Source organism: Phycomyces blakesleeanus, assembly GCF_001638985.1.
Source record: "Phycomyces blakesleeanus NRRL 1555(-) unplaced genomic scaffold PHYBLscaffold_18, whole genome shotgun sequence".
Lineage (NCBI taxonomy): Eukaryota > Fungi > Mucoromycota > Mucoromycetes > Mucorales > Phycomycetaceae > Phycomyces > Phycomyces blakesleeanus.
This window is the reverse complement of record NW_017265151.1, coordinates 270,494-288,072: the sequence shown is the minus strand read 5'-3', so window position 1 is coordinate 288,072 and position 17,579 is coordinate 270,494. Positions and strand designations below refer to the sequence as shown.

General features: G+C 34.3%; 3 protein-coding genes across 3 annotated transcripts; all 3 read left to right on the top strand.

Annotated features, from left to right (window-relative positions):
- Positions 1 to 2,164: 2,164 nt before the first annotated feature.
- Positions 2,165 to 7,443, top strand: PHYBLDRAFT_182399 (hypothetical protein; the record flags this gene model as incomplete). Its single annotated transcript, XM_018438612.1, has 18 exons — positions 2,165 to 2,263; positions 2,340 to 2,402; positions 2,518 to 3,010; positions 3,141 to 3,204; positions 3,304 to 3,440; positions 3,552 to 3,712; positions 3,886 to 4,153; positions 4,257 to 4,539; positions 4,606 to 4,738; positions 4,845 to 4,911; positions 4,976 to 5,062; positions 5,128 to 5,380; positions 5,494 to 5,603; positions 5,697 to 5,941; positions 6,093 to 6,301; positions 6,364 to 6,610; positions 6,743 to 6,860; positions 6,977 to 7,443. 18 exons carry the CDS (start codon positions 2,165 to 2,167, stop codon positions 7,120 to 7,122), a joined length of 3,183 nt encoding a protein of 1,060 aa, XP_018288508.1. The 3' UTR covers positions 7,123 to 7,443.
- Positions 7,444 to 9,565: 2,122 nt separating this feature from the next.
- On the top strand, positions 9,566 to 11,474 carry PHYBLDRAFT_187923 (hypothetical protein; the record flags this gene model as incomplete). The annotated part of the gene is made up of 4 exons (XM_018439438.1): positions 9,566 to 10,126; positions 10,247 to 10,380; positions 10,516 to 10,631; positions 10,737 to 11,474. The coding sequence occupies 4 exons, from the start codon at positions 9,566 to 9,568 to the stop codon at positions 11,321 to 11,323; spliced, it is 1,398 nt and encodes a 465-aa protein (XP_018288507.1). The 3' UTR covers positions 11,324 to 11,474.
- Positions 11,475 to 13,260: 1,786 nt separating this feature from the next.
- On the top strand, positions 13,261 to 15,317 carry PHYBLDRAFT_115227 (hypothetical protein; the record flags this gene model as incomplete). The annotated part of the gene is made up of 7 exons (XM_018428446.1): positions 13,261 to 13,495; positions 13,583 to 13,685; positions 13,765 to 14,090; positions 14,193 to 14,554; positions 14,628 to 14,768; positions 14,824 to 15,088; positions 15,175 to 15,317. The coding sequence occupies 7 exons, from the start codon at positions 13,261 to 13,263 to the stop codon at positions 15,315 to 15,317; spliced, it is 1,575 nt and encodes a 524-aa protein (XP_018288506.1).
- Between the last annotated feature and the right edge of the window lie 2,262 nt (positions 15,318 to 17,579).

The window sequence follows — 17,579 nt, the reverse complement described above, 5'->3', positions numbered from 1 at the left end:
ATATATATGGTGAAGATACTGATTACTTTTATTTTGCTAGTTAATAGCAATTTGATATACCACACTGTGCACCTTTCAAAAAATCTGAAATCGAATTGTATTCTGTCTGTGAATATATATTTAAATGGCGATGTAAAATTACAATAAATGATGCTAATGTCAATAATGGATGGTTACTGTGGATAGACTCTTTGGATAATAGTATAAGAAGAATACCAGTTTACAAGCGAGTGATTGTAAATACTGGATAGAATAAACCAACTCGTAAGACAATCAAGTGTCTATATACTAGCTTTACTAAGAAATAAGATCAAATAACAAGTGCATATATACATTTGTGTAGTGATGAATAATTGATTGGGATTATTAGCATATGCGTAATACCATTGAAATCGACTGGTTCTAAATGCTACGCGGCCTTGTATTCATGAGACACAGCCGAATAACGTATACAAAGATAACACAAATATATTACTTTCTGAATACATTTCTATATATATACAAAAATAATATCTTACATGTCTTACCGTAACCTACTTTTTGAGAAACCTTGTCTCTCTTTCTTTATTTTCTTGTATCTGATCCGTACTATTGTACCTTTTTACCAAGAGAAAAAAAATCAATTTGTGTGGCTCATTCTTCGATGAATTCTTTTTCTACTATTGTTATTTTTCTTTTTTGTACTTGATTACAGAACCAAAGAGAAAGAGGAAATACAGTCAGTACACAGCTAATACATTTTGCAATATAATTCATTTGATAATAATTATATATATATATTTGGTTTTAAATTCTCAGTTCTCCAATCTCTCCTTTCAACTATGATAAGCATTATGAAGCGCGATCAATTGGGTTTCCACTGTCATTCCAAAACATGCATGTGAGCTTTGCCTGTATTCACTTTTATCAAGTTTGATCACATAAGATTTTGCAATAGTAGCATGAATGAATTAGATTTAATAGGTCTCATTGGCTCTCTCTCTCTCTCTCTCTCTCTCTCTCTTAGCCAGTATGGTGCTCCTACATTTTACTTTTCGGTATTTAGTTTTTCTTAAAAACAATACCATTTGTACCAGCTAACTCCAGTATTTCTATAAAGTAAAGGTCATATATTTGATATCTAAAATTTAATTCTTGGGCAAATCAAGTTATGGATTAACCCCAAAATAACAGATTGATATGGTCAATTATAAAGACCCCCACAAGACTATAGCTGTCAGTTATGAACCCATATCCCCTGAGCGCTCTATGAAACTATTTCTCTCTCCCTCTCTCTCTTAATATATATATATATATGTGTGTATGCATTTTTTTAAAAATAAAGTCAGTTTTATGCCGACATTGAATAATGTACAATTCATTAAGTGAACTATATAGATATATTTTTCTTCTTTTTTTTGCACTTGACATTATTCATTTTATTCTGTCATTTTGACTTGAAGCAAAAGCAATGTGCAAGAGATTCAATTAGGTATAAATTAACTATCATTTTCATTAGTAGTAGTAGTAGTGGTAGTGGTAGCTGTCCCGATTGACTGTAATTAGCTTTAATAGCCACAAAACTTCATTAGTTTATTAAACTAGACCTCACAGGTCGATGTTTACAATGTGTGGGCTATATTTTTAATTGATTTTTGTTTCGAGTATTAATAAAAAAAAAGACAGCTACAGAGTAAGATATCTAAAGTGAAGAATTATTTGCTTTTATTATTATTCTATGCAATTTTTTTATCATTAATAGATATAGTAGAACCCTTTATATTTCTCTTTAAATATATATATATCAACAGCTCTTTTGACTCAATACATCAATTATTATCAGAACACCCCACACTCGCTTAATTTTAATTTTATTTTGTTTTCTGGTCTAATAGGATTTTCTAGTGGTTATCTATAGATAACACAGAATGTAATCCCCAATACACACATATATATATATATATGCATATAAAATGTAAGGTAAAATTATAGTGGACTTCTATTGGTAAACCTATATCAAAATAAAATATGATAATCATAATGATAAGCAAATTGTTAGTTGCAAGAATAAAGAGAACGAGAAAGAGAGAGAAAGAGAGGGGTTTGATCTCTTTCTTTCTCCGTGACTGGACTCTTTCTTTTTTAGAATGAAGCCAAAACGAACCGTATTTCTTTTGCTGTGCTAATGGCAACTCCAAAATTCATCACATGGTCACCACACCCTGATCGCAACCAATTCTTGGTTGGTGGTGCCGAACTAAAGCTGTATGAATGGATACCAGAGGTAAACAAGCTCCCCCTTTTTTGGTGTTGTTTTTGTCATTCCCTTATACTCATTTCTTTATGTACCTTATTTATAGACGGATGATCAACCTGCAAAGACACACTTTATCTCCAGTGTCCCTAGTGAGACTCTTATGATGGTATATGTTCAACTATCTCGAACTCATTTTTTTATTTATTTATTTATTAAAACCTCAAAAAAAAAGAGAGAAAGAGAGAGAAAGAGATCTAGCTAACCAACCAGCATGTCTTTAGTGTGCAGATTGGTCTCCTGATCCCAACTGTCCAGACATGATCGCTGTTGGCTTAACCACCGGAAAAACTGTGTTGGTTAGCATGCAAGACAATGTCCATCCAGAAACCTATCCTGCCTCTGAGGGTGCACACACGCCAACAAATGCATTTAGACCGATTACAAACAATAACAACCACCAAAGTGCCCAAGAGTATCCTACATTGAGTGCAAAGATGTCCAGACCATGCAATGTCGTATCGTTTTCTAAATCGCATCCAAATTTGCTGGCAACCGGACTTGAAAAGGCACGAAACTTTCCCTGTCTGCTTGTCTGGGATGCATCCCAAGCTATGGACAGCTACAGTAGCACACCCACCGGTACCCAGACACCTACTGCACAATACTTTCCGCGACAACGCCCTGTAGATATTCGTAGTGCGACAACATCGAGCTGGAGACCAGAACTTTCTCACAATCGAAATAGTGATTCTATTATTCAGGATTCAATATTTGGTTAGATTATGTGTATATACATATGCGCATATGTAGTATATATGCCTTTTTTATTTTATCTTTTAGATATATATATATATATATATATAAGATTGTAATTAATGATTATGGTATCCTTTTTTTTGTTCAGACAAGTCAAAAATTACAGCAACTGTCAACCCAGATCAAGGCATACCGATTAAAGGATCAACAAGGTACACACACAATTCATAGATAGGTACATCTGTATTCATTATCAGTATTCATTAACGCCATTTTACAACCTCTTGAAACCAAAACCAATAAAAAAAAAGTAATCGAGAACAAACGCCCATTCAACAATACGGTCCTGCAGAAAATACTGTTTCATGTACATGGTCTGTGCATTCTCACTCACCACTCTTAATTGCTGGAATGGGTTCCAGGTACCTTCGAGTATATGATATTAGAGGTAAAAAAAAAAAGAAAAGAAAAGCAGCAGTTTTTCACATATACATGCAACAGATCATTCATAATAAAGTTATTTGAAAAACGTATAAATATATATTCTTTGGGTTTCTAGTGGACTCGGGCGCAAATCCCTTGCAATTTTCCACAAAAGCGGTACACGGGACTATCGTGGATCCTTTTAATCCTTATCGTATTGCTTCCCATACTGAAGAAGGAGTTGTCAAGATTTGGGACATAAGAAAGACCACCGACTCTATATCCTTTTATATCTGTGTCTATATATATAAGCACATATGTTAACATACAACACTTGGTGATAATACTATCACTACTAATACCATTTATTTATTATTATTATTTCCTTCACTCTCTACTATTATCATATTTTTTACGTCTTGACTTTTAATCCGGAAAATGGAGTCAAGAATACAATCTCACGTCTTCAGTTCTCTCCTTCGCGACAGGGATCCCTTGCCATACTATCCAAAGACTCTAGCACTGTTCAGCTTTGGGACATTCAAGAAACAAGCTCCCTCCAATCTGTGATCTCTTCGGATGTTCGCTCCAGTCCAATCCAGACTGCATTTGATGCTTCTGGAATGTCTGCATCTCGGTCAAGTAGATTAGGCAGCCAGACTCCACGTGGTATCCGAAGTCTTGTTTCTCAAAAAGACGACACCATCAGTACACCTGTATTGTGGAAAAGTCGAAGAAGTAAGTTTAATATATATATATATATATATATATATGTGTGTGTGTGTGTGTGTAGATCAAATAAACACTGTTTTTTTTAATATATATATATATAACTTTGTAGCAAATACATCTTCCAGACCTCTTTCATCATTTACTTTTATTCCTCCAAGTGTTCCTGGAATGCCATCCTCTACATCTCAAAGAATTTTGGCCATGAACAGAGAAGGTCACCTTGAGACAATTCGTTTACAAGAGGCAGCTGAGATGACATGGAAACCAACTGGTGGGATGATGATATCCAAAGGAAACGATTTGTTAGCGTACGATGCAACTTTACCGTCTGTAGAAGAGACAACGCAACAAATGTCAAAATTAAGATTACATGGTTTTGGTGAACTTCACAAGTAAGCTTTATATATATATATAATAACAATTGGTTGACACTTTATTTTATCTTATTTGGTAAATAGTGAACGAATGCACATGAGATCAGGACCAATGATGGAACAGGCTATAGGAGAAGAATTGCACATGAGAAAGGTTCTTTCCAAGGACATTTCTGTAGTGATGAGAAAAAGAGTTGGCTTGGGTTATTCCATGGATGTAAGAAGAGTGTTACTCAAATGTTCTAATTTCCATTTATATTACATTATATTGTGTGTAAAGATAATTTACATGGCTTATATATATATATATATATATATAATAGTGCGCAAAGAACAGTGAGATCATAAAGACTGACGACACTCTACATGAACTCTGGACCTGGCTCGATAGTAAGTAGTAATTCATAGCCAAAATACTATTTCGCTCACTGTTTTTCTTCTTCTGTTCTTTTAGGGGCTGAGAGAATGTCCAAGGGTACAGCACAGATTGGAAATATCGATTATAGCTTCCAAGGTGTTTATGGAATTTGGATGGGACCAGGTTAGTTTTACCTCATTTATTTAGTCATTTTAGTTTATTTATGTATGTATGTATGTATTTCTTAGGCTCTCAGGGACGCAAGGCGTCTCCGGCATCAACTCCTCGACTAGGAAATTCACAAATGCAAGCTCGCCAACCTCCACAAAAACAAAATCGGGGAATGGCACCCGAAAATGATACCCAGGCTAATTCGGGGGCAGTTCCAGATGAGAATGACCTTGGAATGGTTTCTACAGCAAAACTTGCTCAAAGAAGACTTGCTTTAAAAGTGTGTGGGTTTGGGTTCAATCCGGCTGAATTAGAAAGCCAGTTGGTGAGGTGAGAAAAGAGAGAGAGAGAGAGAGAGAGTATGTGTGTGTATGTCTGTGTTTTTTTCTTGAATTATTATTTTTTTAAGAAAAAAGCTAATATTTTTTCGTATTTTGCAATAGACTTGAATCTCGTGGTGAATATGACAAGGCAGCTGGGTGGGCACTTTTCCATGGTATTCCTGAAAGAGCTATCCGTGCTCTACGAAGTGAAAGAGGCCTTGAAAGAGATGGTAAGGAAACAAAGATGGTCCTCTATATTAGAGAAAGAGAAAGCCTAACAAGATTATGTTTATGTATGTATTTTATATATATATATATATAAGAAACAGACCAGCAACGTAAACTTATTTCTGCTGTCTTGGCTGGATATCAACCCAATGCTTCCAATATTAACCCTACATGGCGAGAACTGTGCGAATCTTTGAGCAGAGACATGCTAGATCGCCCTTACTTGCGAGCCATCTTTGCATACATTGCTTCAAACGACTGGTTCAAAGTGCTTGATGATCCTGGGTTACCACTTCGAGAGCGTATGGCAATTGCCCTGAGAGTATTAAATGATGACCAGGTAAATAAATAATAAAAATTAGAAAAAAAGGATAAATTGATAGAATATCCAACGCTCACACACGCACACACACATATATATATACAAAATGATTAATATGCCTAATGTTTCTTTTTTTACTATTATTACTAATTGCTTCTATATATTGTAGATGACTTTGTATTTGAATCGTAGTGTCGAGCAGTTAGTTCAAGATGGTGATGTGGAAGGTGTGGTTGTTACCGGACTTACGAGCCGAGGTGTGGATCTACTTGAACAAGCTTTGGATCATTATGGTGATGTTCAGACTGCAAGTCTTGTGATGAGTTTTGTGGTCCCTCGTAGGTTTAAAGACAAGAGAGTTGAAGATTGGGTGGAAAGGTATGAGATAATATTATATATATATAATGTATATTAATTGAGGAGATGTTACTTTTTGATAGTTACCGAACATTGCTGGATCGATGGCAGTTGTGGCACCCCCGCGCAAGGTTTGATATTGAACGTGGAAAGTACATGAATTCAAGTGAGATTGCGCCTCCTCAAATATATGTCCGCTGTACATTCTGTGCCCAGTCGTTGGGGCACAGTCTACTAATCCAGAATGTCCGGAACCGGGAAGGAAAACGTATGAATGTTCAGACAAATGTATCTCCTGCGTCTGGTGGACGTATTTCTGGAAAACAAAAGGTACCTAAAGAATGTTAATTGGTCCCTTTTAACTGTTATATATATATATATATGGGTGTATATTCCAACTAATATACATATATATATATATATATATTGCTTTTATGTATTTGTATTTGTGTGTGCTTATAGTCTACAGTATGCCCCAGTTGCCGTAAATTACTCCCTCGATGTGCTTTGTGCCTGCTCCATATGGGCACTCCTATTGATTCTTTACGCCAAGCGATTGCAGCAAATGATGTTCACAAAGGTAAGATATTCTTGTAAAGTGACTAGAGAGGGGAATTTTGATGTTTCCCAATAAATGTATATATGTATATGTATATGTACGTGTATGTGTGTGTGTGTGTTACAAACGGTGTGTAGTTGATCCGGCTGGATTTGATCTCTGGTTCACATGGTGTCAGACCTGTCGGCACGGAGGACATGCGGTACATATGGAAGACTGGTTCCAAAAACACTCTACATGTCCAGTGAGTAATTGCATATGTCAATGTAAACTTGAACCCTAGATTATTCCACGTATATTTACACATATATACATTCACATACTCACATACTCACATACTTGTACTATCTCATATCTAAAATCATACACACATTACATATATATAATGTGGGCGTGTATAATGAGTGTAGTGTGTGAATGTATATAAAGTATGTGTATGTTGTTACTGCTGTTTTTGCTGGTCATTATATTTTTATATCTTTATTTCTTTATTTTCTATTTCACTTGATTCTTATACTACCAATTATGTATCTTGTAAAAAAAAATTACCCCAAGAAAATCTTGTATATTTTTTATTTTTACTTTATATAAGTATTTACACATGATACCATAACAATGAGGAGATTTGTAACAGGATCAAAGGTGGTCTTTATTTTTATTTATATACACCTATAGTCTTAAAACAACAAACAAATTATTACTATTGATCATAATACTTTTGGTAATAAATGAATTGTAAGCAGGTACTCAAAATTGGGATTTACCCAAATGTTGATTATTTTTGAAAGATTTGTATATCTGTATTTTACCATTTCTTTTTTAAAGAAAGAAAGAAAGAATTGAGCTTGAAGAGTATGTCATCAATTGATTGGATATAGATATATATGTATATCATTAATAAATATAAAATACGAATATGACTGTAACTATGAAGATAAATTGGGTGATCATATATTGACATTTCTTTATATCTGTTGAATTTATTTTCCCCCCAAAAAAAAATGCGAGAAAAAAAAATACCATTCGTTTTTTTTTTGGGATTTTTTTTTTTATTTGACTCAATTGATGCCTTGGAAATACGCTTTCGTTCTGTTGACTTCATTACCAATTTTCTATATATTTTTGAGACTGGTGGGAATTTGCTAAAAGGTAAAAAGTCTTGGGTTAATCCAAAATAGGTAGTTTTGTTCTATTAAATGATGATTCAACAATAAAGAAAAAGTATATTATTAAATAATGTACATACAGATATATATCTATCTATACGTACATGTAATACCAAAATAGCTTGAAATACTAAATAACTTGAGAAGCTAATGTGTTGGAAAGGTAAGGCGAGGAAAAGAAAAAAAAAACAAGAAAAATGAAAGGGGGGGTTTCGATAACATATAAAAATTTTATATTATTATTAGGGGATTTCAACAGTTATTCAAGCTTTTAAACTTAAGCTTTTGAGTTTAAATTTGAGAAATGGTTGGCTGAAATGAATCTATAGCCATAAAAAAAAAATTAAAACTCTTGAACGATTTTGTTTCGAGAGTTTTAATCTTTTAATACATCCTTGCTTAAATTTGATTGTTATTATTTTTTGGAAATTTAATAAATCCTTGATGCAAATATTCTTGCCTCTTCCAATACTACTTTAAACTTGAATTCTATTATCATAATGCCTAATATAATTGAGAGAAGCATTTAGGGTACTCAAAAACACTTAGTAACTATTACGTATCATTGGTTACTACTTTAAAACTCAAAGCTTAAGCTTAAAAGCTTAAAGGATTGTTGAAACCCCCTATTACTTATTGATGTTTATAAGAATATGATTGGTCTGGGTTCAATAATCAGGAGTATTTAAAACTCAATAAACACCAGCCGCATAAAAAGGAAAGCTAAAAAAATTAAAAATTGGAAGATAATAAGGGGGTATTCAAATATCATTGATAAAACAGAAAAATAGATAGAAAATTCTATATTATAAACACAATGAACATACACATATATACATCATCTTGCTTATTTAATCATTTACATATTTAATCCCTTTTAGCCTATTGTTTTAAGAACATGTAAGGTCTATTATGCTTTACCTGTACTCCTTAATACCCTCCATTTAAACGCATATATATATAAGATATTTGGGTTTAATATTTGACAGTGTCAACAGTATACTTGCTCAATGGTAGTATAATAATTATGTTTCAATTTGCAATAGATCATATATCCAAATGAGACTTATTCTTCTTCTTCTTATTTTTCTTCTATTTCTGCTTCTCTCTCTTTGCCTTTTGCCATTGTTTTCGGATGTTGTCTATAATAGTAGACTTTACACGCTTTAATATTTAATGTTCGTATGATAGGCGACCAGGCAGAGAGAGAAGGATAGAAGGGGGAGATTTCTTTCATGAATAGGAGCTTGTATCCTCAATGTTTTTTTTTATTGTATAAAGCTTACTTGTAGGTGAAATCTCACGTGATTTTAATATGTATTTCAATTTGCATGATCCAGATTTCTTTTTTTTTTTCTTTTTAGGAAAAAAAAATGGTTGATATAAATTTTATTCTTTTAATTGCCAAGAAAAAATTAATATTTTTCTTTTTTTAAAAAAAAAACTGCTCTCTCTCTCTCTATCTCTTCATCCCTTTCGTACATATATATATATATATAAAAACCTCCATTATTTTCTTAGAAAACCAAAAGCTACCAAGAAAATTCAACATAGCAAAACATGAACCCCGAAACCCAAGTCAACCTTTCCCAAGACAACCTGTCATACCTCTGTTCCGTCAATGGAGTATCTATCCAGGTGTTTGAACAGGGCAAACTTTCGCTATTTACAGAGGGCCAAATTGTGGCCTACATCACATCACAGCCACTACCACAACAAGCAATAATCCTACAAGTCTGGGATAACTACAGTCACCAAACCGCAACAATCGTCCTGCTTTCGAACACCAGAGCATGGCTCCAAGAAGATCGGATCCTTGTCTTTCCTCGTGAACAGGGCGGCGGGCTCTGGCGGCTGGACTGCAGACAGTCTGATCCTACAGCATTTGCGGCCCTCCAAGACGTCCTCACATACTTTATCAAATACGAAAACAGACACAATATGCGCAACACATTGGCAATGATGAGCCCAGTCTCATGTCAAGTCACTCAAGTGGTAGCAAACGATATACATCTCGATGCTAATGACCAGAATGCCGGTACTCTAGAAGATCCTGTAGCAGCAGAAGAAGCAAAAATCGGCCAAAAGTTACCTGTTACAGTAGATAGATTTGATATTCAGGTAAGCAAATTTATTACTATTACTATTATTATTAAAAGTATTATATATTTATTAATTTTCTCTCTCTCTCTCTCTCTCTCTCTCTTTGTGCGTGTCTGTGTCTGTGTCTGTCTTTTGTAGGGAGACCATGATCCTGCAAAAATTCAAAAGGTGAAATTATTACATCAATCAAGTAGTGCCATTGTAACTGGGTCTGGGTGGCTAGCAAGTGCACTCGTATTTGCAGGCAACACATTAGCCAAGGGTATCCAAAGGTAATGTTTTTTTTTTATTATTATTATTACTAGCATCAGTGGTTTGACGCAACATCAACGTCCTTTGTTTTTGCTGTTGTTTAATCTCAAAGGCTAAAATTAGGCTCTATATAAATTTGTATGTAATTTTATTAGTGGAAGTGAGATGATCGAAAAACGTGTGGAGCCTTCTCAAAACCCTGTGCGATTATCAGAAGGAGAACGACAGGTTCTTGATTCTATTGCCGACACTACAAATTTGGTCTGTAAAAGTAAGTACGAACAAGTAAATAAAATAAAGTAAAGTAAAATCTAATTAAACTTTGGTTTACTATATATATATATTTTTTATTTTTATTTTTATTTTTTTGTTGTAGCTGGTGTTAGTCTAATGGACAAGGCAGTCTCGGCAACCGTAAATGGGATCAGCAATCTTTGTGAGAGCACAGAACAGCAACAAAGGTCAAGAGACCCTGTGGCTCAGGCTGGGCGTAGCTTTGGGATATCTGCTCTCAGGGCAGCTGCGACTGTATTGGGTGGAGTGGCAACCGCGGCAAGTGCTGTCATTGGCTCGTCCAGGGACGGCATTGTTCATATTGTCCATCGAAAATATGGCGAAGATGCCGGATACGTTGCTCAACGAACGATGGGCTCGGCAGCCGATATTGCAGACACACTAGTCTACTTTGATGCGGGTGGAATTGCGAGACGTGTGCTGACATCTAGTGCTCACGCCATAAGTGCCTATCATGCCAATAGAAACGGCCCTACAACCCAAAGAGAGATCGTATTTGAGGTAGACCATGATGAAGACCAACATCAGGACGAAAAAGGAAAGGGAAGCTATCATCAATATCAACACCAAGAAGAACATCAAGACTACAATAATCATCAAAATTCATTTTCAGAAGCCTGTGTTTCATCGTCTTCGTCAGCAAAACCGATTCGCTCGGTAGACGTGTGACTTGTGTCACCTTGTTTAGTTTAATTTATTTATTTATTCATTCATTCATTCAGTGCTTTCACCAAATGATGGAATCGGCCAATCAAAATCAATCTTCATACATATATATTTTTTTTCTTCAGAAATAAAATCCACTCGTCGTTTTACTTGGAAATCAGGTCGTGGTTCTTGGTACCCGAAAAATATATAGTAATCTTACGGGAACGACGCCTCTATCTGGCCGGACTAATCAATTATAGCTACATGTCCGGGCTGGTGTCTTTCTTTAATCCTTAAGGACAAAATGCCGTGTCCTGAAAAAACCACAATATATTGTTTGCGTCCTAAACGATGGATCGGAAGCAACCTATTATCGTCGCTTGGTTATCTTGTTCGATCGTATTTTCACGTACACTGATATCAAATTTGTTGAGTAAAGGCATTACTATCCCGCGCGTCTCACCTCCAATATTGATCTTCTTTCATTCATTCATTTATTCATTAATTCATTTAGTGGTGAGACCGGATCTGAGGCTACAAAATCTGCTGTCGTCCTAAACAAAAGAATGTTTGGTCCTTATGATATGTCATCAGTATATCCACGCAAAAATTAACCTCCTAGCCAAATGTGAAAGCTGTAATGAATCTGGAGGATGAGTTTGAAGCAAGAGGCTAGTTTAGGCAACTAGTCTATAGAGCAGAGATTTGAGCTTAAGAAAGATGAGAAAGAAAGAAAAAAAGGTTTGCAAGGATACCTGCAATGATGCTGCTGCCAGGGGAAGCAAAGTTGAAGATCAAGAAGATTAGACTTGCTACTATGTTGTTTACCAAAAAAAACAAAAAAAAAAGATAAATAAAGCTGCAGTCGTAAAATTATGACATGAAAATACCTATGTCAATAAGATCTTCATTAAACATACTTTGTTATATTAACAGATACATGTAAGCAATCTGTTCTCTTAATACATATCGATTGAGACTTTGTTAGCTTTTCATCTTTCTGTTCTGCAGGATATCTATCTATCTTAAGATTAACAACATTTAACCATCAGACTCATTTGCCAAAAGTACCGCCTCGGTCGACAACACAGTCAGAGGAGAATTTTTAGACAGATTCAGAGAACGAGACACTCTTTGATATGAACATTGTCATTCTTTTTTTTTTCTTCTTTTTTTTTTGATAAAAAACAAAAATATATATTAAAGTCAGAGAAGATTCACAGGGGACTCCATTTCTTAAGTAACTGTATGAGTAGCAATATTCTCAACAATGAATTCATTCTGATCAACAATGTGGTCTATGGGCTCAGGACCACCATTTCTATCAATAAAACTTCCCGTGCCCATATTCATATAGAAACACTGTAGACCTGTTAAGGTTGTAAAGTATTGAAAAAATGAAATGAAAGAAATACTTGGACTCTTATGTGTTTTTTTTTTTCGGGTGACAAGAATCACGTATCTGATTTCCAAGTAAAACGACGAGTGGATTTTATTTCTGAAGAAAAATATATATATATATGAAGATTGATTTTGATTGGCCGATTCCATCATTTGGTGAAAGCACTGAATATGTGTACATGCAAATCTTTGCTTTTTTTTTATTTTTCACATGCAACAGGTACATTAATGTGTGTGTCTTTGTTGCTTGCTTACTCACTCGCTTGCTTTATCTGTTTTTTTATATATATAAGAATATATGTGTTTTCCATTTATGGGTTTCTGAAAGAAGCGGGGAAATCCAATCAAAATGTGACTCTGGCTTTTAAACAGACTTACTCATCTTAATTACGAGATAACAAACACACACATATATATATATGTATATATAATCTTATTTACCAGTTCTTTTTTTATTTTATTTTTTTAAAAAAAAAAAAAAAAAAAAAAACCCCTTTACTTATTTCTATACAACACCTACAAACTTACAATAATAATAAAATAATAATAATAAAAGAATGAAAAGCTTTAGTCCAGAAGAAGTTGCCCAACATAACAGTGCGTCCGACTGTTGGGTGATTGTGAATGGAATGGTGTTCGATGTCACAAAGTTTCTCAATGAGCATCCCGGAGGAAAGAAAGTTCTGCTGAAGATGGCTGGCAAGGACGCCTCAAAACAATTCAAGTCCTTCCACAATGATGCGATTATGCAGCGTGTCGGTCTTCCTATGCAGATTGGTGTTGTTGGCACTGGTGAAGCAGTAGCACCTGTCACAACCCCTGTTGCACCTGTACCTGCATCTGTTGCCAAACCTGCTGCATCTGTATCATCGGGATCAGTTGCTACTGCTACCACTGTTTCTAATCTTGTGTCTGCACCACAAGCTAAATTTGGGGAGGGTCTTCCTTACAGTGATCCTACCTGGTACCAAGACTGGAACAGGTAAACAAAAACAAAGTTTAATAAATATTTTTATTGTTATTATTTGACTAACAAATAATACTAATAACAACAACAATAGCCCTTTTTATAATGAATCCCACATTCGTTTGAGAAAGGACGTTCGTGCATTTGTTGATAAGGAAGTCACTCCTTTCTGCCACGAGTGGAGTGAAGCCAAGTCCATTCCCCGATCTATTATCAAGCGTGCTGCCGAACTAGGTCTCCTGAATGCTGGTTCTGGTGCGGCCACAAACCCTGCTGCCAAGGGACTCATGCCTTATCCTCTGCCATCTGGTGTTTCAGCCGAAGAATTTGACATCTTCCATGAGTTTATCTGTGTTGATGAAGTTGCCCGCTGTGGATCTGGTGGATTCCTTTGGGCTCTTATGGGTGGTCTTAGTATCGGTAAGTTTTTTTTCTTCTTCTTTTTTTCTTGTTCATATTAGCACTATCGTTAATATAATTATTTGATGTAATCAATATATATAAAACAATGTCGATGTTTAGGTCTTCCTCCTGTGATCAACTTTGGATCCAAGGAAATGAAGGAAAGAGTTGTGCCAGGCTGTCTTTCGGGAGACAAGATTATTTCGCTGGCCATTACTGAGCCTTCTGGTGGATCTGACGTTGCCAACCTTCAGACGACCGCAAAGGACATGGGCGACCATTTCTTGGTCAATGGTGAAAAGAAGTGGATCACACAGGGTGCCTATGCCGACTATTACACTGTTGCCTGTCGCACGGGTGGCCCAGGTATGGCTGGCGTGTCTTTGTTGTTGATCGAGCGTACAATGCCAGGTGTTGAAGCACGTGCAATGGATGCCCAGGGTATGTGGGGTTCAGGAACCTCTTACATTACTTTTGAAGACGTAAGTTTTATTTATTTATTTTATTTTATTGTGTTGATTTATTAATATATTTATATATATATATATTTTTTAGGTCAAGGTACCAAAGACCAACATTATTGGTAAATTGAACTATGGATTCAAGTACATTATGCACAACTTCAACCATGAGCGTATTGGTATTGTTATGCAAGCCAATAGATTTTCTCGTGTTTGTATTGAAGAAGCCTTCAAGGTAAATATACTTTCTTTCATATATATATATATATAATAATTATTATTATTTTTAGTATTCCCTAAAGAGAAAGACTTTTGGCCAAACCTTGGTTGAACATGCCGTGATCCGTAACAAGTTTGGCCACATGATTCGCCAGGTTGAGGCCACCCACGCATGGCTCGAGAGTGTTCTTTATCAGATCAAGACCTTGCCAGTCAAGGAACAACCCGAACTTTTGGCTGGTCCAATTGCTTTACTCAAGGCACAATCCACACAAACATTCGAGTTCTGTGCTCGTGAGGCTGCACAGATCTTTGGTGGACTTGCCTACACCAGAGGTAAAGATTATCAATCATAATTTATGTGTATGATTTTCATGTGACATTTATTTATTTATTTTTTAAAAAAAATATATAAAAAATAGGTGGTCAGGGTGAAAAGGTTGAACGTCTTTATAGAGAAGTCAGAGCCTATGCTATTCCTGGTGGATCTGAAGAAATCATGTTGGATCTTGGAGTCAGACAGGCCATGAAGCAGGCCGCAGCCATTGCAAAATCCAAGCTTTAATAATTTATTTTTTTTAAAAAAAATTGTGATTGTAATTGTATCATTGTTATCTATAAGAGATGGAATAAATGTATTAGATAGATTAGATTGGTTTGATTGGTTTTAAAGTGAGTAATATATATATATATATATTGTAGGTATCTGTATTAACTTGAACTTAAAATGATACTTGTAAGGACAAATGGAATTTATATTATCCGAAAGGCAAAAAAAAAAAGAGAAAGAAAAGAAAGTATCGACAAAATTTAGACATTTTATATAATTTATAAAAGAAGAAGGTTGTTATTTGAGGATCAATTTTTACCACCAACATGAGACTGATGATACTAATATTAATTCAAGCTTTGACCTAAATTTTTTTTTGATTATTATTTGTAATCTAGAGGCTTGTAAGTGTGCTGTTCTGTTCTGTGTGTGTGTGTGGATTGAAACAGAAACTTTAAATAAATAAATTAAAGAAAAAAAGTAGGAAACTCCTGTAGTGTATATGAATTTATTAATGCAGTAATGAATAAAGAGGATCTGAAAGGGTTTAACCCTTTCTTTATCTATATATATATATATATTCTTGCCCTTCTTTGTGGTTGTTGTATGACGTGATGAAATGTGGTGAAATATGGGGTGGTTACTTGTGGTTGTAGTGTTTGTAGGGTGCAAGGTTTCTTTACTTTTAATGTGTGAGTGTTCGTGCGTATCTAGATTGTGATTTTAATATAATGCCATAGAAAGTAGTTGGTTATCACAAGATATCTTATTGTGCTTAATTATATTGGCTGTTTCTTATATCATTATTTTAGCAGTGAATATTGAGGGATGATGATGTGCAGAATTCACACGCCAATTTGTTCTCTATAGATTCTTCTTTATAAAGTGTGTGGATGTTAACACGAGATAACCTTGTGCCTTTTTTTTTATTTTGTTTTATTATTGTTCTGAAATGCATACAAATTGAACCGTGCTCTTCTATAGATAGAAGAGCACGGTTCAATTGGTAACCAACTAGATCAATGAAATCCATGGAAACAAGTGGGATGACAGAAGAGATTGATATATATATATTGTGTAGATCATATAATTATTACAATAGTGTTATTGTTATTGTTATGGTTATGGTTATGGTTATGGTTATTGTTGTCCTATTTTTAAAAATATAAATATAATAAAAGATCATCCGAATTGCCAATGATATTACCATGTTATTTTATTTTATTTTATTTTATTTATTAATTGTGGGTAAAAATATGATAACAATATAGAAAGAAAAAGACCAGGCTGTACAACCTTGTTAATGATAATGATAATAATAAAGAGAGCTTATATTATTCACTAGACTTATAGCAAATACAGACAATTGGTAATGTAATCTTAAATATCGGCTTCAATGTACCGATAATCATCATAGTTGTGAGTGTGATTTAGAGTCAATCTCTAGGGACAGTCAATAAATAGGTAAAATAGCAATGTGTGAGGAAAGTGAAATGATACACAGGTTAAAATTGTGTAATCGTAAGATGACGGGTCAAGTATTAAAATAAAATTTATTTATTTATTTATTTAGTCTCACAAAGAAATCAAATATCAACGGTGGACCGGAAATCAACGGTGGACCGGCTCCATCGGATAGATCCGCTTTTTTTTTTTATTATTATTTATTTTCTTTGTTTGATTTACTATTAAAGTTACCTGTAAAATACAAAGAGAGAGAGAGAGAAAAAAACATTCGACTTGAAAAAATAATGATGATAATAAAAAGGAGGAGGAGGGGGGTTTCAAGTGCAAGAGTTGGATAGATAAATATTTGTTTAAAAAAGAAATATATATATTTTATGAGATAAAAATATAGGTGTGGAAAATGGAAATGGATGTGGTTTATTTTGTATAGATTTATTCATTACAAATAAATGACATTTCCCTTGATTCTAAATAAGAAAGAAAAAAAGAAGGTTTATAGAATTGGATGATGGATAATTTATTTATTTATTTATTTATTAATTGTGGGGTGACAAATCAAAAACCAAAAATCAAAATTGTTAATTATATAATTACTTTTTTTTTTTTATTTTTTTATTTGGTGCTCTGTCATCCTGTCTGTCTGTCTGTCTGTCACTCTGGATAACACATACACATACACAAATCGAAATTACATAATTAAGCAATTAAGCAATTAAGCAATTAAGCAATTACTTGTTTGTTAATGAAGGCATGTAAATACCGAGGGTAGGTTATGGACGCTTTGACCATCCGGATAATGAATATGAGCAT